General features: G+C 37.6%; 1 protein-coding gene across 1 annotated transcript; it reads left to right on the top strand.

Moving 5' to 3' along the window:
- The first annotated feature begins 907 nt into the window (after positions 1 to 907).
- Positions 908 to 25,650, top strand: LOC140155633 (UV radiation resistance-associated protein-like). The gene is made up of 13 exons (XM_072178549.1): positions 908 to 1,084; positions 11,831 to 11,951; positions 12,603 to 12,637; positions 13,575 to 13,638; positions 15,282 to 15,379; positions 16,314 to 16,400; positions 17,060 to 17,154; positions 17,901 to 18,006; positions 18,711 to 18,922; positions 19,545 to 19,690; positions 22,179 to 22,344; positions 22,675 to 22,845; positions 23,584 to 25,650. Exons 1-13 carry the CDS (start codon positions 1,028 to 1,030, stop codon positions 24,683 to 24,685), a joined length of 2,460 nt encoding a protein of 819 aa, XP_072034650.1. The 5' UTR covers positions 908 to 1,027; the 3' UTR covers positions 24,686 to 25,650.
- Positions 25,651 to 26,117: the final 467 nt, after the last annotated feature.

Raw genomic sequence — 26,117 nt, 5'->3', positions numbered from 1 at the left:
TCACAAAACTTCATAACTTTAGAACCAAGTATGCTAGACCTTTGGTGTTTTCAGTAGGCCTATATGATAGCTGATGTTTGTATAAGGTAATGATGCAAGTAACTCAATTTTCAAAAATGCCTCCTTGGGCCCCCATGGACCAGATCGTGTCATATATAGAGTGCAGTACTCGCAACCTGCAATTTGTAAGTTCATTTTTAATCAGCTGTACCGCACCTTGATTCTTATTTATTTGAAAATCCAGCAAGTCAAAAAAAATTACATGAAAAAAAGGTATGAAGAAAAATATTTTTAAAAAAATAAAATAGAATAGGCCTATTGGTTTCTTCCATAAACGTGATCAATATCATTGCATTGTTGCACTCCTACACATCCCCATCCACCATAGTCCTGTATCTTAATATGAATCCGGGTTGGAACTTTCGATATTTGAAAACTTACGTTATAGAAGGGGGAGGAGGGGGTTAGCCTTCTAACGAAAGGACTTTCGTTTAAAGGGCTTCATCGAACTTTTGGGTTGTTCCCTAAAACTGGGTAAAAAGCTATTTTTGATTGTCAATCAGTGATGTGAAATTTTGGGCGCTCCCATATACAAACATCACCATTGACATTTAGACATACCGCCGTATACCGTGTCCCCCTTTTTTGACTTTCTACACCGATAGGCCTAGACCCTGAGTTTCGTACGCTGATGGGCACAGGTACGTCATTTTCATATTCGAGTGACCCCCCGGGTTAGCGCCCCTCCTTTTTTTTTACAGCTTTGTAAGTTCTTTTGTACTCTCTTCTCCCAGAGCACTGAGTAATCACAACAGCCCCCTCGCTTGATTTAAAAGAAGAATACAACGACTGGCACATGAGAGTATGAAAAAAAGTGTCAATTAACCTTTGACCCGTGATAGTACAGGTCAACATGGCGGATACCAAGGGACTTCCAGTTTCGGAAAGCTGTTAGAGATTTTCATAAAATATCACTAGATTTCCTTGCTGTTTATGTTATTAGTGTACAGGAAATGATAAAGGAGCCATGTCGAGAGCTGAAGGTGGTCAACGAACGAAGCATGTAGGCCTCGTCACGCAGCAGGTGAGTTGCAGGTTGAATAGAAATCGCATCAAATGACAAATCCAATGGCAATCATGGCAATGCATGAATGTGAATGTCATTTCATTTTCATTTCAATTTTATTTATACACCATTGTACACGGGAAAGCCCAGATCATCCCTTAAGCTGGTCTTCCCTGGGGCCGTGTTGCTACAAAAATTTACATGTTACATTACATCATTAAGAATTATATTAAAATGTAATTGAATATACAAAACAAGTATAAAAACCAGAGTAAAGAGTGACCATGTTGACAAATGTGACACGATCAAGGGAAATGAGTCGCATGTCGCTAATATTGATTTTGAGATATTGGCAAAGAAAGTATTTGAATTCTTTTGTTTTACATTGTTTTCAGCGATTGATAAATTGACGTAACTTTGCAAAGGAAAGTCATATCAACATAGGGGTTTCAGTTTCTGAAAGCTCTAAATGTCCTCTTTAGGAATATTACGTAAAACTCATTTTCGACCAGGGTCGACATGCGACTCATTCCCCTTGATCATGTCACAAATGATAAAATATCATGATATACAACAAAGCAAACATATAAGGCCAAATAAAAAAATAAACATGTTTCACGTCCCCTCCCGCTTCCTTTTTTGAGGTTTCCTCAAATATATTTTTATTTTTTGAAATTCAGTTATAACTTTTCAAAAAATATGTGTAGGAAGTTGGGATGCATTCTATAGCCTTGTTAAGATACAAGAAACACTTTAGGAAGGTTTTGTGATCATTAGAGGGGGTGTAACTCTCAGAACAACAAATAAAAAAGGGCCTCCTCCTTTTTCCAGGCATTATTGTATACGCTAAAACAGCTCTAAGTATGGGTATTTTACCGTATTTACACCAATTTTATGCGATAAAAATAGAAAATAAAAAGCCCCTCTTCCTCCTTTTTTTCAAAACCCGGACGTGAAACATGTTTTATTTTTTACTTGGCCTAATTGACAAAGTATTTATAACCAAAAGCAAAATTTAGGCAAAGTTCAGTTCATTTTCATACATTGTAAAATTTTACAGTAAAGCAATCTGATGAACACAGCAGATATGCAGATCTATCGCACAATTGTGTTTCAGCTGAGAGATTATTCCAAAAGATGAGCACCCCTATCACTCATTCACTGTGTTTCTTAAAGTTATTTGAAGGAAAAGGAACATTAACATTATTTGGATTTAATACGCCTGAGATTATAATTATATTCCTTTTTCTCAAATAACATGCAAATATTACCAGGAAGCAAATTGTTTGTAACTCTGAACATGAACTCTGCCAAATGGATGTTTCTTATTTCAGCAAGTGTCAACCAGCTGAGTAAGAACTTCAGACCCTGATGTGTCCCAAGGAACATTACAAATATCTAGCAGCTCTTGTCTGCATTCTTTGCAACTTTTTATTGGAATCTGTTTTGGTACAATTACCCCAAATTATATCACAATAATTGAAATGTTGGTGCAACAATAGTGTTGTATAAGCTTAAGAGCACTCATGGGAACTAAAGTCTTAGCCCTCATAGAAAGACTCCTGGCAGACTTAAGGGGGTACTACACCCCTGCCCAATTTATGTATATTTTTGCATTTTTCTCAAAAATTATAGCGCATTGGGGTCAAGTAAGATATACATATTATAGGGGCAAGGACTACAACTACTGCACTGGAAATTTTATTTCAGCACAGACAACAGTTGTGGAGTTACAGTCAAAAATGAGGGAAAACCATTATTTGATCAATAAATCAATAACTACTTGCTTTGAGTTGCTGACATTTTAGTACATTAATTGTAGTCCTTGCCCCTATAATATACATGTACATATCTTACTTGTCACCAATGTGCTATAATTTTTGAGAAAAATGCAAAAATAGGTACAAAATTGGCCAGGGGTGTAGTACCCCCTTAAATACAACAAATAATCAATATGATCATGCCAATTTAAGTTACTATCAACTATTACATTTTTGTATATATACCCAAATGGGTGCAAGAGAAAACTCTTTCAATAATATCACCATTAATATGAACCAGGGTCTTAGCTAGGAATTCAGACTTGCCCATCATTTGAATAAATTTGCCTGTCCCAATTTGACCTTCAAAACATTTACCAGACTTCTACAGTCCATTCGGGGTTCAAAGAGTTCAAATATGTGCTGCTAATGGTGCTACATGTATAGCCTTGGTTTGCAAACCTGGTCTACTAAAAAGGTCAATAGACTTTCTAAACACCTACAATTAATTGTCAATTACAATGTAGCATCTGTCAAGTGCATTAATTTTGCCCGTCCCAGGAGCAAACTCCCCGTCTAAAATGACGGCCAGACGGGTGGCTAGCTAAGACACTGCATTCAAAACATCATCATTAATAATATCACCATTAAAACATTCAAAACATCATCATTAATTCTAGCCAATCTCTGTGGTGTTGAGGTGTTCCAAGCATAATAAATTATGTCATGTCTCAAAACTCGGACTCATGATCATGATGAATCGCGACCATCCAATACCGGTACATGCAATGATGCATCACATTCTAGGTAGACTTAGCTGGAGAGACCGAGACTCTATCTAAAATACAGGTTTACAAATTTTACTATCTTACATTATCTTGCTGTATTTCAGAGTGCCATATAAACCTGTATTTTTGTCTGAGAACAATACAAACACCACTTACAGCAGTCAAGTTAGCTCAATCGATAAGGCATTCGATTATGGTGCGAGAGGTTGCGGGTTCGAACCCTGGCGGTGCCCAGTTTGCTCTCGTGGAAAAAATTGAATTAGCTTGAAATTCCCCTGGACAAGGAACTTACTGCTAATTGTCTCGTTGTAACCCGTACAACGATTTCCCCAACCCAAAAGTCGTCTCTGGACATGGATGCACCCAACGGGCTCAAAACACCAACTGGACCACACATCCTTGTCAACAGCAAGTGGGTTAATTCCCTGTGCAATTGCAGAGCTTATAACTCTGTAGAGCTGGATTCAGACCATCGAATACTCAGCATACGACTGCACACCAGTCTCCGAACCACCAAAGGTAAACCTTGTAAGAGGCCTAAGTACAACTGGAAGAAGCTGCTTCATGCTCCTACTAAGAACCGTTTCCAAATTGAACTTTCAAACAGATTCCAGGTCCTCCAGTGTGACGACAACGACCAGTCACCAATTTCTGAGAGGTATGAAATGTTTGAGAAAGTAGTCGAAGAAGTTGCGGAAGAGGTTGTTGGAAAATGTAGCCCTTGTGGAATGCCAAGCTGGGTGACAGACAAGACCCTCAAGTTAAGATCAGAAAGAGATGCAGCCAAGAAGACATATCTACTTGTTAGAACTCGCCATGCCAGAGAAGTGTGGAGAAAGCTCAACACCCAGCTCAACGAGTCATATAGGGCTGATGAACTTGCCTCTATACACAGGCAGATGGAAGACCTGCAAGTAGCAAATGAAAATGGCAATTACAACACCACATGGAAAATAATCCATGACATCTCGGGGGAAGAAGAGATCAAATCCCAAAGTGAAGAAGAGAGATGGGACAATCCCCTCAAGCGACAAAGAACTACTTGCTGAGTGGAAGGACTACTTCTGTGCCTTGCTGAACAATGACAATGGACCACCAACATCTGATCTCCCACCACCCGCCGACCAGGACTTGCCTATTTGTGCTGACCCCCCTACCCTGGAAGAGACAAGAAAAGCCATTCAAGCAATGAAAACAAACAAAGCTGCTGGACTGGACTGTGCGATTACCACTGAGGCACTCCAGGGTGGTGGTGAAGCTATGGTAGACATCATCCATAAATTCTGCGTGGAAGTTTTTACAAAGCTTACGCCACCAGAACAGTGGATTACCAATGTTATTGTTCCACTTCCAAAGAAAGGAGACCTCAGCCTCATGAACAACTATAGAGGAATCACACTGATGTCAGTTGCAGCTAAGGTGTACAATAGGATCCTACTGAACAGAATTAGGGACCATGTTGATCCTGTAATAAGAAGTAACCAGGCCGGATTTAGACCAGGCAGAAGCTGTGCTCAGCAAACGCATATCCTCTGTAGAATCATGGAGGCTTTCCATAGTTACCAACTTCCACTAACTATAACATTCATTGACTTCAAGAAAGCCTTTGACTCAATCAACAGGAAGATGATGTTTTCTGTTTTGCGGCACTATGGTAATAATAATAATAATAATACACAGATTTAGAGAGCGCTTTTTAAATGAAGAAACAAAGCGCTATGGAAAAGGAAAAATGCAAGAGTGAGGAAACATTAGGTGAAAAGGTGAGTTTTTAGGTTCTTTTTGAAAGTTTGGACATTGGGAGAGTCACTAATGTGGGAAGGCAAGCCATTCCATAGAACAGGGGCAATGATGGAAAATGCTCTGTCACCAGCCAACTTGTGGGATCTAGGAATGGAAAGACAAGTGGCAGCAGTAGAGCGCAAAGAGTACCCAGAATGACGGGTGTGAAGGATGGAGGACAGGTATTCAGGTGTAGATGAAGCAAGAACCTTATAAACATGGACGAGAGTGCGGAACTGGACACGTTTAGCAACTGGAAGCCAGTGCAGACTATGAAGCAAAGGAGAAGTATGCGTATATTTTGGTTCTCTGAAAATGAGTCTAGCGCACTTGTTCTGGAGAAGCTGTAGGCGGGTGAGGTTTTTCTGGGAGATGCCATTAAGCAAGGAGGAGCAGTAATCAATCTTGGACAGGACAAGAGTCCTAACCGCATTGGTACACGCATCAAAACTTAGGAATCGCCTAATCCTCCAAATATTGCCAATCTGCCAGTTCAAAGTTTTGGACAAATGTGCAACATAACTGGACATCTTCATGTCATGGTCAAAAATGACCCCTAAATTCTTTATGGATGAAGATACAGAGATCTCCAACCCATCCAAATAAAGGGTGAGATGCTTGAGATTAATGTAGTGATAATCAGAAGAGGCAGTAAAAAACTCAGTCTTAGCCATATTGAGCTTGAGCTTGTTACTGGTGAGCCAAGTTTGTAGCTCATGGATGCAGTTGGAAAGTTTGAACAAGGCACAAGCTGCATCACCCGGGATGGCAGGATTAAAGGTGATAATCAGCTGAACATCATCAGCATAGAGGTGATATTGGAGGCCATGATTACGAATAATGTTCCCGATGGCATGAGTGTAATAGGTGAACAATATCGGACCAATGACCGATCCCTGGGGGACACCATAAGGCAGATGAACCTTATCAGAATAGCATCCCTTCACAAAGACCTGACTACTGCGATTTTCAAGGTAGGACTGGGACACTCTATGGGCATCACCAATGATGCCAAATTCTTGGCTCAACCGCTGCAACAGAATACGGTGATCCACCGTATCAAATGCGGCAGTCAAGTCCAGTAACACCACAAAGACAGCCCTGTTGTCATCAATAGCTCTGAGGATGGTATTATGAACAGCCAAGAGTGCTGTCTCAGTGCTGTGAGCAGCTCGACACGCTGACTGCAAAGGCTCAGCCAGTTTATTGCACTTGACATACTCGGTGAGCTGAACACTGACAACCTTCTCAATCAGTTTACCAACAAAGGCCAGATTGGAGACAGGCCGGTAGTTCGAGAGCTGCTGTTTGTCAAGGGACACCTTTTTTAGCACAGGCGTGATGGTAGCCCTACGTAGTTCAGCAGGAAAGCAGCCAGAAAGGAGGGAGTTATTGACGATCTTAGTAAGAATAGGGAGAAAGATATGGATATGTTTCTTTAACAACCAGGTCGGGAGGGGGTCTAGCTAGGTCACATGACTTGGAGGTCCATGGTGTTATTATTTTAGATAACTCTTCTTCAGACACAACTTCAAATTTGTCAAACGAGCATTGCAATGTGCTAGATGTAGAACATTGAGAAGTGGTGTTTGAAGAGGTAGCATGGACAGCATCAACATCAGCAAGAATTGTTTCTACTTTACCAATGAAATATTTACAGAAATCATTAGCTAATGTAGCTGGAGAGCTACTATCAGGAAGGTCACGTGAGGTCTTATTCAAAAGAGCATTTATAGTCTTATACATGTCCTTAGTGTTACAATTGAGTAACCTTTCATTATAAAAAGATGCTTTCTCTTTGCTAATGGTTGTTGCAGCTTCCCTCTGGGAATCAATATAGGCTTGACGGTCAACTTCAGTCCTTGTTTTACGCCAGCGCCATTCACTCCGCCCTACGTGCGTCAGCGCATCCTGAACAGTTTGATTAAACCATTCAGGTTTGATGCGAACGGTACATGGTTTTTCTTTGGCAGGTGCATGGGTCTCAAGGCTGAAGCTGTGCTCAGCAAACGCAAATCAGCAAAATGGTATCCCTGAGAGCATCGTAAAAGCAATACGTGTGCTGTATACTAATTCGCAAAGTGCCGTATTGGTAGATGGCAACATCTCGGATCCCTTCCTAGTGACTACTGGAGTATTGCAGGGGGATGTTCTAGCCCCATTCCTATTCATTGTTCTCATTGACTATTTGATGACGATGGCTACCGAGGGGAATAACAGCGGTGTTGAAACACACCCGCGTCGCTCCAGGCGTTATCCTGCCAAGGTTTTTAATGACTTGGATTTCGCTGATGATATTGCCTTGCTTGAATCTTCCATCCCGCGGGCAAAGGCACAGCTGACCAGAACAGCGGCTGCAGCAGAAAGCCTGGGTCTCATCATCAGTGTTCCCAAAACTGAGTACATGACCATCAACTGCAATCCTCAACCACCACTCCAAGTATACGGAGGACCCATCAAGTATGTCACTGATTTTAAATATCTTGGTTCCATGATGGGCTCTAGCACCAGTGACCTCTCCCGACGGAAGGCGCTTGCTTGGTATGCATTTTGGAAACTGGAGCATCTGTGGAGAAGTCCAACAATCACTGTTGCAACCAAAGTCAAGCTGTTTAACACCACTTGTGTTACAGTATTGCTCTATGGCTGTGAGTCCTGGGTGATATCTACTGATATGGAAAATAAGATCAACGCTTTTGGTACATCATGTTACAGGATAATGCTGAACATCAAGCGCACCGACCATGTTAGTAATGAAAGGGTCTATACCATCACCAACACTGTGCCTCTTATCAACTCTGTCAGATCACGACAACTACGATTCCTGGGACATATCTTGAGGATGCAGGAAGATGAACCATGCAGAAGATATGCTCTCTACACCCCATACATGGTAAAGAAGACCTGGAAGGCAAAGAACATCCTACTTGTCTTATGTGCAAAAACTGTTGGGGGATTTCGACAACTTTCTACTGCCAGATACCATTGCCACTTTGGCTTCAGATCGTAGTACATGGAGAAACTTTTAGTCGTTGCTTCGCAGTCGAATGAAATGAATGAATGAATGAATGAATGAACCCGTACGAAACTCGGGGAGCTGATCCTGGTTGCGAAGGTTATTTGTGGAATGTCTAGGGTGTGCGCTCTTGAAGCTGCAAAGTCCCTGAGTTGTTGTTAAATGGTTTATGGAATGATGTGGGGCCGTAGTGGTCAGCGACAACCTGTAAAGTGTGCTGAGGCTTGTGGATCAACGTCTAGGCGTTGTGCCTGTGCGTAGCGCACTATAAATCACTGCGCTTTTTTTCTCTTTTTTTTCTTCTTACAACTGTGTAGAGAATTTCAACTAACATAAATTATCTGTCGTATCCAAATACGGTAGCTCGTTATCCAAATACGGCAAGTCGTAATAAACAGCGCCGCTCATTATGACATTATTGATCATGTAGGTTGAGTTGGTGGACTGACCATCCCCGGGAATGGTGCGTCATTATCCCTATGTGCGTTGTTCCTTTATGTACCATGATGCACTCTCATGTCCCTCAGTCATTAAAAGTGCCTCGCCATTTAACAGCATTGACGCACATATGAATTGAAATTGTGACACACCATTTCATGAAATGACTCGCCCAATGGAGCTCATAAATTTTGTTCTTGTACATGTACATCAGAACAAATTGCTTTTCGAGCAACAATTTATATTTCTATCGCTGCGATCGCAGAAATAATGTATGCAAAAGACCGTACCATTTACACTTCCGCATACATGTACAGTACCATTTTCTTCTTTGAGCTGTTCATCGAAAATGTTTTCATAACTCAAAATGAGAGTATATGGTCATTTTCACAGTAAAGGGTGTAACTTTTGATTTTTAGGGTCAAAATTTCAAACCACTTAAATATGTTTCTGTTTACTGAAATCATGCATAGAAGCAACTTAAATTCCAGTAAAATAATGTTTCAAGGCTTAAATCTTTTGATTTCTAATAAAAAATTTGACATCGCCATAACATTTTGGTTAAAATCTAAGAAAAAATGTATTTTACATAACCTCAGAAAATTATGACATGAAAGCTGGAATACATGTGAAATCCCATTCCAAAGTAAGTCAACAGATATAAGTTAAATTTTATACCATGTTTTGCTATGTTTGTAATTGCAGTTTTGAAAATTTTTAACATCAAGTGTCATTTACAATGGAAATTTCCAAACCTTAAACATATTTTTTAAGTTTTAATTGGGTTCCTAAAATAATTTGAATGTCTAACTTCATGTACAAATACTACTTGATGAAAGGAACCTCCCAGCCAAGTTTCACAGAAATTGGAGTTATTTTTTAGAATTGGCAATTCAAGCGATTTGTGTTTCGGAGGCTTCAGTTAACAACACAGGTGATCATAAAAGTAAAATATTTGGCTAACTACTACAAGTTGACATAAAAAATAGGTAAAAAATATCACAATTACCAATTTTCATGCTTTGCTTCTAAGTATTGAATTTCAGTTGTGACAAAAATTAAATTATCACAGCAAGTCATTTTTTTGTTTCGAGGCTTCATGTTAACAATTGTTAAACATTGCAGAAGTAGTTTTTTGAAAACAACAGTGTTGGGATCATCTAAGCTGTTATTTTCTTGTGTGTATTGAATCAATGATTCTATGCGGCAGATATTGTAGATTTATCACATGTTAATTTTTTCACCCATTTGTTAAGTATGGTGTTTTTTGCATGTGAAGCCTCCAAAACAGGCTTTTTTGGGTATCAGTATATTTTTCAAACATTAACCATAATGTCAAAATTTTTTTTAATTTATGACATTCTGCACATATCAAGTAATAATTACAATGCAGATATCAGTATGAAACACACCAAAATCTATATGCATAGATGATAATTAATCTTATTGTTGTTTCGGAGGCTTCATTTGTTTCGGAGGCTTCAATTGTTAACGGAAAGTTTGTATTGGGTCCCATTTTTAAATGGTGATATATATCTCCACAATTTAAAAACATGTGACTTGAGGATCTACTTTGCTACATTTTGATAAATAGATTGGATGAGCTCTTTTATTTATATTTGCACAAGCTTGCTGAACAGTTTGTTTCGGAGGCTTCAAAAAAGTTAACGGAAAAACGGCTCTTTGAAGTCAAGATTTTATAAAAATTTTAAAAGTTTGCAAATCGACTAATTTTTGTTACCCATTTCAAGTTAAGATAACAACTGTTATGAATCAAGAAGAAGTGAAGAAATAACCAAGAATTATGAACCAAAGCTACACCCACAAAGTTTGTTAACAATTGTTAACGGAAAATGAAGCCTCCGAAACAACAAATATCAAGTCCGGTTCTCAAAAATACAGGGCTGTTCACAATTAAATCTAATGTGGCAGTGTTTACTGAACATATGACTGTACTTTCAGGATAAGAAAAATTATCCATGAACTAACTGAAGAAAACACAGGGTTTTACAAAAATGTTACTGTTTTTTATAGTTTTTCAAAATGGCAATATTAAGTACATTTAAGCCTGCTAAAACTTAACGCAGTAACTCCCAAAGCTGATTATGCTACCCAAGGTAGCTGCTAACTAGATGACTTATGTGGCCAAAAATCATGGAATTCTGTGGCTTTATTAGAACACTACGGATTAAAATGTTAAAAATCCAAAGTTACACCCTTTACCGTGAAAATGACCATATTTAATACATTGTGATATAAATTACAAAAAAATAATAAAAAGATATTGCAGAATATAAAAACCAATGTTCATAAATATTTACACAAATGTTTAAGAAAGATTATTTGGGTCTCTGAAACCTTCAAAAAATCATAACTTTGCAACCCGTAGATGGAATTGTTTTAAAATAGGTCTTTGATATCATTGACTTGGTAAGGACTGCAGGACTCCATGTCTGGACATATATTCCACATGTGGATGAACATAGGCATTATACATTTTTGTACAGGATGGAGAAACTCTCTTTATCGATGTACTTCAATGTTCTCTTGATGATTCACAGACTGGTCATGGCCTTGTTGGCAGCCTTTGTTCACTGCATTGAATGGTTTGCAGTCATCTGGGATGTAGACACCCAGATAAATGCTTTCTGCTCATTCTCAATTTTATGCATTTAAAATTAAGACATGTTTCATCATTAGGCCTATGGCAGGCAGGAGGAGGGAGGGGAGATAGAATGAGTAGAAAGTAAGCAACTACAATGTAGTCATGACAATACATGCAGGTAGGCCTGTTACACATACGCGGTATTGGAGGGCAAAATATGCACATCGATTTTAAAAAACAATATACGATTCCTGCCAAGGACACAAAATCTAATTTCAAGTTTTAATTTCTTTCTTTTTTTAGCGGACATGGAAAGTCCCCTGGACCTAAATAATTTGCTGCATAATTTATTTTTTCTATTTTTTATGGGTACAGAGGCGGCTGCGGCACCTACGTAGTCTTTCTGCTCGTAATATCATTGTAGAACGTAGCAAAGCAGACAAGGATGCATTAATGGAGACTTACTTTACCTTACATCTCACACCATCATCTGAAGGTAGGTTTCAGGTCGATTCTGTTCAACTAAAATTTGTTATTTAAAATGTACATATATATATACATGTATCGAGGTGTCAGTGACACAAAGACATAACTCCATTTTGGCCATTCTGAGAAAAATGAGTTTAAAGGTAATGGTCAACATTGACTTCTATAGTTAAGTCTATGTTTCATTGGCCATTGATGTCAAAGGGGTGCTAAATGGAGTTACTTCTATGTGTTTCTGATATTGATATCAAAATCTCATTTTAGCAACAAATGGAGTTACGTCTTTGTGTCACTGACCCCACACCCACGGTATGTAAATGACAAGAAATTGCTTGCTGTGACTCAGATGCCATTTTGAATAGATCTTCTAATCTGAGCCAAAGGATTACTGTACACACCATGAAAATTGGAAATGTTTAAGGATATTGTTTTCAATGTTAATTGTTTGTGTGTGAAATACATGTCCAGGTATAAATGCATCCAACTAACAGGATCTTAAATTATCATGAAATACTAAATGATGCTTTAACTTGTAACCATAATTAATTTTGACAACAAGATACTCTTTACATGTAGGGACTAATATTTATGTTAGATAGTTACAGCTTTCAAACTTACATTGTGGGTTTTTCCCTCTTTGTTCTTTCTTTTTCTCATGCAGGATTTTATACAAGTGAAAAAGTACAAGATTCACTGGTAAGGGTCTTTATCATGTTATCACTACGAGAAATGGAAATAAATTTCAACATAAAATGTCTAATTCAAACAAAGAATGTGGTGAAAATGGATATCACATAATAAAAAGTTTGATCAGCTCGTAATCGGCAAGAATTGTTAGGCTCTTACCACTTCGCCGAAAAGTAGACTCACATTAAAAGTGATATATAGTTGACCTGGCTGGTCTATATTGTGCATGCTAAAAAAAGTAGGCAAAGTATAGGACTTGAATTAATAATTTGTGATGCTTCTGGCGTGATGTCACAAGAAAATTCTCGAAATAAAATCAAATATAGGCCTGCCGATTACGAGCTGATCAAACTATAGATCTGCATCACTGATGATCACTCACATACTTGTATGTATGGTTTAGTTCTGGGCATCAGAAAGGAATAGCCCATTATTTCTCAACAGTGAGTATTTATTGTACATGTATCAGACAGGATCACAGGAAAAGCCCATTATTTCTCAACAGTGAGTGTTCATGTATAGGCAGGACAAAAATTTTCCAGTATTGTACTACCATGCGTCTTGATACAATGTAGTAAGGGTTGTTTTTTAGCGAAATATTTTATTTTCAGGGGTGTGAGAGTTCTATTTTTAGCTGATTTCCTTTTTTTAATTGCCAAAATTTACATGTTTTCTTTTATTTTCAGTCCATATTTGGCATTTTTACCCTGAGTTTATGCTGTTTATCAGAGTTTTTTTGGGTGTGGCTTCTCATACCCCTGAGTTGTACAAGGGAACACATAAATGTCCATCCTTGTGCATAATTTGAAGTGATGTGGTTGATAGTGTGTAGGTGTACATGTACATGCATTCCATTCCCTAGTCAGTTACATGTATTCCATTTTTTCCACTCTGTAAATACCAGTTGGTCTAACATTACTTCTTTGTCTACCTCTTGTTATCACAGAATCCTACATGGAGGAGTTTTGATTTACAGCAGTCTGGAGTCAATGTTGATTTCTCACGGTCCTGTATCCTTTATCTTTCAAAGTCTAACTTCACTTTTTCAGCCAGAATGAAATCAATCAATGGTGGATAGGATGCTAATTGTTTAAATCTGCATTAACCATAACCGTACCAAACAACAAAAAACCACAGTTCACAAAGCATATGCACAGGCAGGTATCACACATGATGCGAACATTCATATGGTCACGGAAAGCTTGGCGGCAAAGCTACACCCCGTGGCAAGGTAGGCCCGATGCACGTGTCTGGCGCCAAGGGTCGGTGGTTCAAAACCGCACCCGAGAAAAAAGTTTTCTCTTCTTCTTCTTTCTTTCTTCTTTCCTTCCCCCTCGCCAAAAAGCAGCTAGGGCGTTAGGGTTAAATGTCAAAAATATAGAAATTGGGACAACATTATTCAGCCATAGCAACATTGAAAAGATGGTGCACTGAGGGATAACACAGTGTATTACCCCTTCCCATTGAAAAGTATGTTTATTCTGAAGATAGTTCATCTGGATAAATAAGAAATCAATATAAAGGTCTGGATATATGTGAGGTTGGAAGTTTCATTTCAAACAAATTAACATTCAAACGTGGTAATATATTATAAAATGCTCTTTGGGGTACAAAGCATCTAGGGGACTTATTCGCTACTTGCACGGTTCCGCCATTATGCACTATGTGTGGGGAGAGCCTCGAACTGGCAGCATACATGAAAGGAAGAATTATGTAACCTTACACAGAACGTTATGACTAGTTCAATTCCCATTCATGTATGCTGCCAGTTCGAGGCTCTCCCGCACATAGTGCATAATGGCGGAACCGCAAGCAAGTAGCTTAATTGGCAAAGTACTTTTCAAGATAAGATTAAAATAGACAGAAAATAATAAGAATTTGGGATGCTTTTTCACTTATAAAATATGAATGCCTTGATCAATTTTAGCAAATGAGGTGTTATTTTAAAGCTTGCAAAAAATGACTTCAAAGCAGAAATACTGAACTCAAAATTGACTTTGCCTGCAAAGCCCCCCTTCGATTTACTGCATCACATTTTACATTTCAACCTTGAGAATCTTATTAGATGCATTTTACCATGTCAAGGGGGGAATTGCAATCCTTTGAGTGTAAGCCATCTAAGTGGATTAACTATTATTAATGAAAGGACAAACAGGTTACTGAATTATAGCACATAATAAAATACATATGAAAAAAAATCATGAAAAACACAGAAGTAAATAAAACTTTCAACCCTCACTGAGCAATTTTATGCGAAAGGCCTGTAATGAGAGTGTGTAGATTCGGTCCGGCATCCAATTATTCCAAAATAAGGCATTATTTTTATCAACAGATTCACACAAAAAACAGGTTTTCATTGTAAATTTATTTATTCATTGTAAACATATCTAGCAACTGTAGTGTAAGATGGCTCAAATTAAAGATTATATTGACCTCTTTCATATGATACCAATTGTGCCATTGTTTTTTTGTAGTTTCCCAGTTCTAAGCACTTTTATGCCTGCAATGCATAACATGCCATTCCCGCAAAAAATGCCAATGGTAAACTAGTTTGGTTCCCCATGCATCACATTGCACATTGGTTTCAAGAGAATATTTTAGGAGACACATTTTGTGAATATCTTGTGGATTCCTTAACTAACTGTTACAACAGGTTTTCTAGTGAGAGTATGGGGAGGCAGGAAAGGGGATTACAGGCTGATCATAGAATGGAAAGTCAACCTTAAAGAGCTGTGTTATCTTGGTGAAAGGGTGAGTACATTATGCACAGGCATAAACCCAAAAGCCCCTGTACACTTTACAGGTATTTGATGACCACTGTGGCCTAAGACATACCATAGAAACCATTTAGCAGCAATCGGGCAGTTTTAGCTAAGAAGCGCACATTTTTTACGTACTACAATAAACAATCACAGCCAGGATCAGCTCCCTGAGTGCATGTACACTTGTTCAGGTAACTGAGACAATAAGCAAAAAGTTCCTTTCCCAGGGGATTTTCAAGTTAGCTCAATTATTTCATGAGAATAAAGATCAATTCGCCAACTGAGTTAACTTGACTGTGTGAAGAATTTCACTAAATTAAGCCAAAGTGTAATTTTTGCATCATAGGTTACTGATATGAGTTTTCATACTATATAGTTTATTTTACAATAAATTTGAATAATATGTACTTCACTATGCACATGTTATTCTGAGCCTTCAAAGCAGTTACTAGAATAGCATTCTGGTTTTTGCTGTCATCCCTTCCTAAACAGTAGTCAAGAGACATGGTACACACAATACAACATTTGTCTTGTAAAATAATTATTTGATTTTGTAAAGTGGTTAATATAATAAAAGGAAGTGTAACTGTACGTCCATTGCATCCAGTATTCTCCCAGTGGGCGCATTATCATGGTAGAGTGGTGGGAAAAGAGAAGGGGGATCATCCCCGGTTCTGATATCTGCCATCAATCTTGGGTTCCAGGATTGTGCATAGGTAAACTGTGCACGTTAAGCCCGTGCGACAATACTCAATTTGAGGTATGCACATATATAGGAAGAAGAAGAAGAAGAATGTAGGCATTTAGTCATAGTCATGCTATGTTGATTTATTTGAAATTCCGACTAGAAGATGTTTGTAACCCATGATCTTTGCTTGGACAGGTTGGAGATGTTTTACAATTGTGTTTATTGTCTCTTACAGATTCATAAAGATGGGCTGAAGTATCAACCTAATACAATTATATTTGGTATGTTTGAAGGCTTCTACAGTTCAGCAGATAATATAGCTGTAAGTGATATTGCTTTGTTTAATTGTGGGAGTGTGTTTTTGTAATTTGTTTTTGTAGAATAACTCTAGGTCATAGATAGCACAAATTATAACTTTTTTTGACTTCCGTGTGCTCAGGTGAACAATATGGTATCTCTTTCAACAAGAGTGGCATATTGTCAAAATTTTATCCTGTGTCCCCTTTTGTGACCTCTATCTGTCACCAAAAGTCAAATCCAAAATGTCTGCAGCTCTTAAAATAAACTTTGGACCTTGTTCTTCATGTGTGGAAACCTCATACATTTATCGCAAAGTACACAATGGTCCCCATTTTGGGAGCCTAGCAACTGCACTACAACCCCATGTTAAAAATTGTGTTGTATATATATACATACCATCCTATAATTGGTACTTTCTTGCAGTTGATGAGTGAACATCGATATCTTGTTTGTTTGTTATTTTATAATCATGTGATGCCCTTCTTGTCCTCGTTTTTGTTATTTCATATTGATGTTCACCCCATCAACAACAGGAAAGTGTCAATTATAGGAATGGTCTATAAGATGTTATGTCCCACCTTATTCTTGTGTGGTCGCATGACCCCCTAAATGTGAGTCACTGGTTGGGAAACACTTTTTATGGTAATTCTAATGATGTTTGGTGGTGTGGTTTTTTTCCAGGACACTGATAGGAATGTACATAATGACTTCAAGGAGTCAGTAGAAGTGGAGCAGAATTCTGCTATCTTTTGTTATGGAATCTACTCATTAGGAAGGTATGTGATTAACCACATTGATATAGGCATCCCATGGATAATACTTTATGTGTATTTAATGTATTTACTTTCAGCAACAGACGAATAGCCAGGGTAGCACAAATGGGGCATTCCTTAGTACTGACACATATCTGTATTGGGAGGGGGCTCCATGGGATCCATAATTCAATGTTTCCATAATAGCGTATTGCTTTTCTTGTGCTCTCATTTTGTATTCAACTGTTTTTGTTGGAATTCCCTGGCCACAGACAATTGGCAATTCATGTCATTCAGTTGTTATTCAATTGTTAAGTTTGTTGATGTTAAGTTTGCAATTTTTTTTGTTTAGTGTGGCTTTTGTTATGTAACAAAAAAAACCAAAGTGCATTGCTTGGATTTTCAAAATCTACTGCCTTACCTGCTTAGTGTATGCATATACAGCATCTATACTTCATGAAATACCAATATAAAATTTGCTGAAATGCTGACATTTGCAATAAGATGTATTTCCTTTCTGACTTTGAATCAAAGTCAACATTTCCCAGTTTTCTCATCCTTCATTTTCCCATGGGCATTATCTCAATTTCTAGAATGACAGTGTTTCCCTGAACTGATCAACAAAGGTGGTAGCAATGATAGCCCCAGCACCTCCTTGCACAATTTCCTACAATGTAGTCCAATGTTAGCTACCAGAATAATATAAACTTTTTGTAGCTTGTATAATTATTCAATACTTAATTTTTCAACCTCTTATTTTTCCTCGTCAGATTACACACAACCCAGCGTGCAATATGTCAGACAAAGTCGTCAGAATCAAAGGTGCGGTGTGCTATTATGGAGAAACTTACCAGAGCTGAAGCAAGAACCAAGTTGGTAAGTCATCAGAGCATATTTGTTATAGAGCAGTATGTACATAAGGATGAAGTCCTCTAGTGCGATCTGCTTCCTTAATTATTTTTCATTGTGCTTGGTTTCATAAGGTCAGGTATGTAAGTAAGTAAATTGCTTTGTCCCCAGCAACAACAAAAAAAGTAAATATGTAAATAAGAACTTGATTTTCATGGCAACTTTCTTGTAAATTGAACTGATGTGGTGTTAAAGTCTGTTACGAACAACAATCTGAAGGCAGTCGTTCTCAGTTAGGACCAAATGCATTTCAAAGATCTGTGTTTGAGGGATGTGGCCCAGACTCCGCCAATTGGGAACCCCTGGTCTAATAATAGTGTGCCTCGTCTCAAGTTAAGCGTAACACCATGTTGGATTTTGAAGTGGCAGATTCAAATCAGTATGCTCACATGGAAGGATCGCCACTGTATGGATAAATCACCATCTACAAGTGTTTATACATCCCACGGATTATGTCAGCATGTGATTTCGAAACTGCCACTGCATAACCCAACATGGCGCTACCCTCATCTTGAAACAAGACACTAGGAAGCAATTAGATTTTGCTTGTTAAAACGTCTTGCTAACATTTAAAATCAAAGTGCACATAAAATTAAGTTCAAGTTAAACTGCAGTAACATTTTTAGTGTGAAAAGCAAATAATATGTATGCTATATATATTATTTTTCCAGCTTTCAAGTAAAGAAACACTCCTGTTAAAAGTTAATCTTCTACGTGATGAGCTGGAGCAGCGAAGACTGCTGCTAGAGGCAGAGACTGTCATCTGTAAAAAAGAAACAGCAAAAGTTCAAAATGCTGTGGAAGAGATGAGAGATAAAACAAAGCAACTCCAAAAAGACTGGGAGCAGCTAAGAAAAGATAAGCAACAACTGCATGAACAGAGGTATTTAAAAAAAAATCTTTAACCATAATCTTGGAAATGTTGTAAACCAATTCATTCAGAGGCCTCTTACTGAAATGTCAATGTAGGAATACCCTTCACCGTCCTGGTTTGAGAACTTGCTTATTGATGTCATGTGTGGATGCAATGATCCTTGTGCTTTCCTTTGGGGTGTGGGCTAAGTGAGAAATTTGTTGTCTTTGTCAAGAATTTCAGAAAGAGCTCAAGGATTGTGAAAAAGTAATTTGGTGACTAAAATATGCAAATTATATACAGAGATGCCAGTTTTTTGCAGTAATTTAGATTTGGAATTTTTGCAATTTTAACAAAAAGTTCAGATAATTAGTTGTTTTTTCTTTTCTTTTTTTATATATTTTGTTACTAAAACCAAGTTTTAAAGTAATTTAAATCCCCAAAATACAAGATAATAGTTGAAAAATGTGGTTTTAAAACCCTAGAGTCTTTAGCCCTTTGGTTTGGACTCCGCTGAGGTGCTGCTACTGGGCCCAAGACCTCTGGCCTAGTTTATAAATGCCTTGCTGGCATCTCTGTATATAACATAACCTGTGTAGAATATGTCATAAGTTTTGAAATCATGACTGGTGTTTGTATCTTGAACCCACAGAGAAGAAAGCAGAAAATTGCACCACCAATATAGAGAACGTAAGACGACTCTGATATCGGAATTAGCCGACATCTATCCAATCGTGGAACTCGGCAAGAATCATGCTATCTTGGGGATTAAGCTGCCAAATGCAGAGAATTATGCAGGTAGGAAATATGGAGCAAAAGGTCATGTAGTCACTGAGTATCATCAGGGTGGTGTCTGTACTGCCTTCAGAAACTGAGAGTTATTTAGCCTAAACTTTGCATATGTGACCAGCTCCAACAAAACCCAGAACAAGTCGCCAGGCATGTTTTTGAGTTATAGGCCTTTAAAGATGACATTCCCATAAAAAAGAATCAAATTTTGGAATTCTTAATTTCATGATATTTGACCTTGGGACTGAGTGGACTTTGAAATCCTTGAAAGTACTTATTAAAAAGAGGTGTATTTTTAAATAAATAATTGACAGTTGAACTATGATAATCCCTATTCAATCCTGTGTAAGGTAGGAAACTAATTAGCACATTACTCAGACTAGCAATTTTGCAAAAATATCAAGTTATCATTTACAAAATTATCCATATCTTGAAAAGTATTGATGCTATGTATATAATTTTGGTATCATTTTGAAGCTTATTGTCCTGTGCTTACATGTTTATTCAAATCATGAAATGTCAAAAATGCAACTTGGTCCTGGGGCCTGGTTTTGTTGGAATGGGTCACATATGTGAAGACATCAGTGATTGCATACTGCTGCTAAAGAGAGATAGACTTATCTAGTATGTTTGAATGATAGTCTCAAATCTTTGCAAACATGTACTTCTCTGCATATTTGTGAATGCAGTTACAATTGTTTGTAACCCAGTTAAGGGATGGGGTATGAACGTTTGGACAGTATTTATTGTGGGACATTAGAGTACATCAGACATATCGAATTGCATTCTGAAATCGAAGAATGTCCTTCTGATATCAAATAATTTTGATTTTTGAAATTATGTAATACACATTTTATGGCAAATGATTAAAATTGATATTTTTGATATTTAACAGTACTCAAGTACTTAAAGTGTATGTAGGTGGGATGAAAAGCCAACGATCAATTGAAAATTTTGACCTTTCGTATTGAAGATATGGATTTTTTTTCCAAAACACCAAAAAAAATTGGTCTTTTGGGGGGAAAAATCCATATCTTCAATATGAAAGGTCAAAATGTTCAATTGATCGTCGGCTTTTCCTCCCAACTACATACACTTTAAGAATATATCATTAGATTTATAAAATTTACTTTGAGGACTGTTATATATCAAAAATGTGAAAAATATCAATTTTAATAATTTGTCATAAAATTTGTATTATATCATGAATTTCAAAAATGAAAATTATTGGATATCAGAAAGACATTCTTCGTATTCAGAATGCAATTCGATATGTCTGATGTGCTCTCATGTCCCACAAAAAATACTGTCAAAATGCTCAAACGCTCATCCCAGATCCCTTAATGGAAAGTATGTTTATTTCATTGGTCACATCACATACTGTTCTATACAAAAACAGACAAAATGTGTTTCACATACAGAGCTATACAGAGCTAAATTGGATTTAGCCTCAAACTTATTTATTGCTAAATTAATTTCACTCCAATGGTATTTTTATGAACAAGACACTTGAAAGTTCTTGTTGAATTCTACATGCAAATCTTTCAAGTAACATTGTGCAACATGGTATTAAAGTAATAGCTCTGTATGAGAAACAATTTTGTTTAAAATGTTATTAAACTTCTAGGTCTGTATGTGATGTGACCGACGATTTGTAAAATACTTTTTTTAATCAAACCTTGTTCTATCGTGTTCTTGGATAGAAAATATTAGACCCATATATTGAAGGTACGTTTCTTGCAAATATATGAACAGGCATAAAAGTAGATCAGTACATCATTAATTCTTCATCCAAGCCTTGCGCATATCGTTGGGTGCATCACAAAGTGAGGGATGTCAAACCCAGGGTGTATTACATAGTGACAGATGTTGATCGCAAATTTATCAAAAAATGGGCATGGGGAAAATGTTGAGTAGGTAAATTGTATTTGGCATAGATTATAAGCTTGCCATTAATGTTCAGCAATTCATGTGTCTATTGAAAGTAGACCCATGAAAGATATTCTCAAAATGTTAAGATGTAGCAAAATCATACATCTCACATTTATAATAGATTGCGAAAGTTGTCCGTCACTATGTCTTGCGCAATTATTTTGAGAGCTCAACATCCATCACTAAGGGTTTTACTGTAAAGTGCAGATTGGTCACTATGTAATACACTTGACGATATATCTATTCATGAGATATGTACCAGATTAGTAAGTCACTTGCACAAAAGATTGTCGTAAAGGCCAGTTTGTGTTTTGTTTTGCCAGAGAACCTAATCTACATTGAAATTTTGTGTTTCTGAGATAGAAAAGTTTTCATGCTGCTGATAGCAATAAATTGCAAAGCATATAGTGACATATTTCAGCCACATGTCAAAATTAACATGGTTAACAGATATTGTGAATGCTCAAAGGCAAAAATATATTTTTCCTGGCCTTTGTAAAACAATTACAGTACATGTATGCCTCTGGAGCCATTGATATAGTGTTGATTATCCATTCACTTCTAGGTTCAGATGATACTGCAACAGCAACTGCCCTCGGCCACACGTGTCATCTAATTCTGATGGTTGCACGCTTCTTACAACTACCGCTACGCTATCCCATGATGCATTGTGGCTCAAGATCTGTTGTTAGGGATCACATCACAGAACAACTCGCTGAAAGAGATAGAGAGTAAGTTTCAATTTATTGTGAGTTAAAGATGTGAAAGTGACGTAAATGAGATTGTTTACAGCATTAAATTATATTAAAGAAATAGAATGGAAATAAATATATAAGTGTTTTTGTAGTATCATAGAATTCTAAACATGATGATAAATTAGATACTATTTTGTATTTTAATTGCAAACCAAGTGTAAAAGTCTCAAGGGCTAGTGCTCATTTTGATCAGCCAACAAACATTTTCAAGTTGTTCTGAGTTTGAGGCATGGGATCTTAAAGCCATGTTTATCTAGTTTGACTAGTTTATCAAGCATATCATGCTCTTCTGTGGTCTCATTTCAGTTTTCCACTGTTCAGCCGAGGCAAGGAACGCTTCCAGTTCAACTACGCTGTGTATTTACTAAATCGTAACATTGCACAGCTGAGATTTGCACTAGGTCTCCCCACTACAGATCTGAGAATGACGCTTCCCAATCTCAAGTCATTACTGGAAACCAAATGGGGTGTCAAAGTGTAAGTCCAGCAATTTCATACTTTATTTATATATAACTAAGTAAATCATTACATCTGGAATGATGTAAAAGAGAGTGTATAAAGTAACAATCTCTTCCTGTCTTTGTCTGCCTTTACTCGAGTCCCAATGAAAAAAAAAGTTCTAGTTCAAATATGTATACCAATCAGCTGATGCCATATTCAACTTAACATGGCACTTTCAATCACTCATTGAATAAATTGAAAACAACAAATGGCCTACAGTAAAGTAGGGTTTGATGTTTTTATGCAATTCAAAACTCGATTGGGGATGAAAAATTGCTTACTCCCATTTCAGAATCAAGGTCTGTAAACCAAAATATCAATTGAAGTCCTATAAACATAACTAGTTTTGTTTAAAAGCTTCCTTCTCATCTGTAACAATCCGGAAGTCAGTTGATGTTTTTTTATATATGAAAAAGAGAATTGAAATTTTAACCCCTCTCCCTCCTTAACAAAACTACTTCATTCATAAAGACTTCATTGGTCTTAAATACTTTTTAATGACAATGAAAGCATTAGTATTACATGACTAACACAGAATAAATCAGTGGCTCCGAAGGCTTGTGGATGTAAGGTGCAGGCTACCACAGCTCTGAACAATAATAGTTGTGAGATGCAAGTTAAAACTATTATGCTATTAGTGTTATTGTTTGTGTCTTTTCCATTAAGATACCCTGAATAACTAGACAACTAATTTTGTGTTTTTGTTTGTGATAGGACCAGCCCATCAGTGCTACAAGTGGAACCAGCAGTGGTATCCCAACATCAACTGTCTCCTGGTAGCCAAGGCTCATCAGGCTCAGAGGTAGCCATCCCTGGAGCAGACGCACCCCATCAATACCCTTCACAGTACTCAGAAACACCAGCCTCAATTGCATCAGAAGTAACCCCCGATGCACAGCAAGATAACGACGGCATTCCTCACAGTCCACCGCCGCCATACCAGTCTTCAGATGATCAAAGCATCAACAGCGAAGGTGCTAGTATAGGGGAGAGTGCAGGAAGTTTAGCTGAGACTGGTATTGCCATTAATAAAGCACTACAACACACAGTGCAATATGCAGATGATCACAATAGCGTTGTGGAGGAGGATCCTTTATCCACATCACCAAGTTTACATAGCAATGATGCTAGTGGAGCATTCCCTGTGTTAGAAGGCAGTAGCAATAGCACTGTAAAAGAACAAAGTGAACAATTAGAAAACGATATGCAAAATGATAGGACTACTTTGGAAATACCCAACAAAGGTGCCATGGGTGATGCAATATCAATAGAACAAGGCTGTCATAATGTGCCAACTCCAAATAGGACAGAAAATGATCCGTGCGATAGTCAAGATGCAGCTGCCTTGCCTTCCCAGGTGGACTCCTCTCACATTCCAAAAGATAACGGTAATCATTTGCATCAGTATGGCGATGAGCCGCTTCATCAAAATACTAAGAACAATATCTCGGCCTCTCCCACTGTTATCCAAGGTAATGAAAATCACCACAATCACAACTCGCATATAGAGAGGTCTAGCGCAGCTTCCAAAGAAAACATTCCCACCACTGTGGCAAGTTCTCAGCAAGTGCCAAGTACTGTGTCATCACAAAATCAATGTCAGGAAAATGCAAGATTGGAAGAGGGCGGTGGTAATAATAATGCAGGGATGGACGATCCAATGGAGGTGCAACGTTTAATGGATAGCCTCGGTGTTATCGATGGAATGTTCCAATTTGAAGATCTCGGATCAAGAACGGATGCACTTGATGATGCTCGTACTGGTAGTTTCTCAAGTTTTCGTAAGCCAAATGCCAGTGGAGGCAGCTTAAATTGAGTCTATTGAGGAGTTGTGTTTTGGTATATTTTTATCTGTATAATGCTGAGAAGTAGGAATTTAGCTGTTTCAATTATTTTTCACAGTTTTATAAATGCATATTACAAAATATAAAATGAAAAGCTTCTTTGTATGTCAACCAGGTTTCTAAATTTGCCTTGAGATTGGCTAGCAAATTGCATGACTGCACTTACAAAAGCAGATTTCACAGAGTGCTTAACCCATTATGTCGTAGTCGGCTCTTACTGAAATTCCTGACACAGGATAGAGCCAGGAATCTGTCCATTTACATAAATGTACACTTGGATGGGCAGATTTTACATCAGTGCATAATTGCACAGATATGCCTGCTGTGTCCAGTGCCTCCTTGTGGTGTGTTGTTAAGGGAACATTCTTCATGCTGTGTTCATTCAGTTGTCCATCTCCATCGAAGGAAAGTTTGGGATGACTTGCTCTTGCCTGTAAACAATGGATATCAATCAACATCCATGAATTTACGCATGCCAGGAAGCAGGTATTCCTGGTCCTTCCTTTGTATTGGCATTTCAGTTCGAGCCATGATTTTACCATTTCTCTTCTTTTATCAAAATTTGATGGGGCATACCTTTCAGGAATATCTATAGACCATATGACTTCCAAATCATGAAACCTTTTTAGAAATTGACTTTACTTTGTATTATTATTTACCATGAATTTAACAACTTGCCGTATAAATCCCTGCTAAAGCAGTGAAGTTAACTTGATTGATTAGGAGCTTTACTCTTAAAGATGGATGGGTAGATTGAAATTATCTTTGACAAAGGATTGTCACTGCTTGTTCTAGATCATTTTTTCACCCTGGTGATTCAGTGAGGTCAGTGCGCATTTCATCGGGGGTGCATGAAACCAGGCATGAGAATGATCATCCATAAAAAAAACCTGAAGTGTTGAAAAAAAACCTGAAATGGGGCATGAAATTGGGCTCAAGAAGCCATAAACGGGCTGAAATTAAAAGAAAGTGCAGAAATTTGGACAACAAAAAAGCCTTAATTCAGGTTTAAACTTGAAAATTCTCATGCCTGAATTGAAACGCTGGCATTCACACGTACGTGTTTAAAGATGCTACATAGACTTCTGTGCAAAACAGCTGCCTCAAAGCATTGACATAACTGATTTAACAGACAAAAAAGTGTATAGTTTACTGGTCCTGTGCAAAACTTTGTGGTACTTGATCATTGATGAGATGGTAGTATTGTAGTGGAAATTTCAATTGAATGAACGCAGCCTGACATAGCATGATTTTTTGCATACACTGTGTGATCTACATGTACGCCAGCATGTGCGACTGTGCATGAGAAACGCGGAAATCCAACCATGAGAACGCATTTGTGATTGTTTAGTATCAGGGTTCGGTTTTTGCCGGCAAAAACCTGTTTTTGCTGGCCAGGGTGGC

This window comes from Amphiura filiformis, chromosome 6 (genome assembly GCF_039555335.1).
Source record: "Amphiura filiformis chromosome 6, Afil_fr2py, whole genome shotgun sequence".
In the NCBI taxonomy this organism is placed as follows: Eukaryota; Metazoa; Echinodermata; class Ophiuroidea; order Amphilepidida; family Amphiuridae; genus Amphiura; species Amphiura filiformis.
The sequence above is the reverse complement of the archived record's forward strand: the minus strand, read 5'-3'. Positions and strand labels throughout refer to the sequence as shown.

Bases quoted from the DNA above. Each gene is read 5' to 3' on its own strand.
- LOC140155633 (XM_072178549.1), top strand. From the start codon at position 1,028: ATGTCGAGAGCTGAAGGTGGTCAACGAACGAAGCATGTAGGCCTCGTC. The intron at 16,401-17,059 runs GTAAGTGATATT...GTTTTTTTCCAG, and splicing joins GTTCAGCAGATAATATAGCT to GACACTGATAGGAATGTACA. The intron at 22,846-23,583 runs GTAAGTCCAGCA...TGTTTGTGATAG, and splicing joins ACCAAATGGGGTGTCAAAGT to GACCAGCCCATCAGTGCTAC.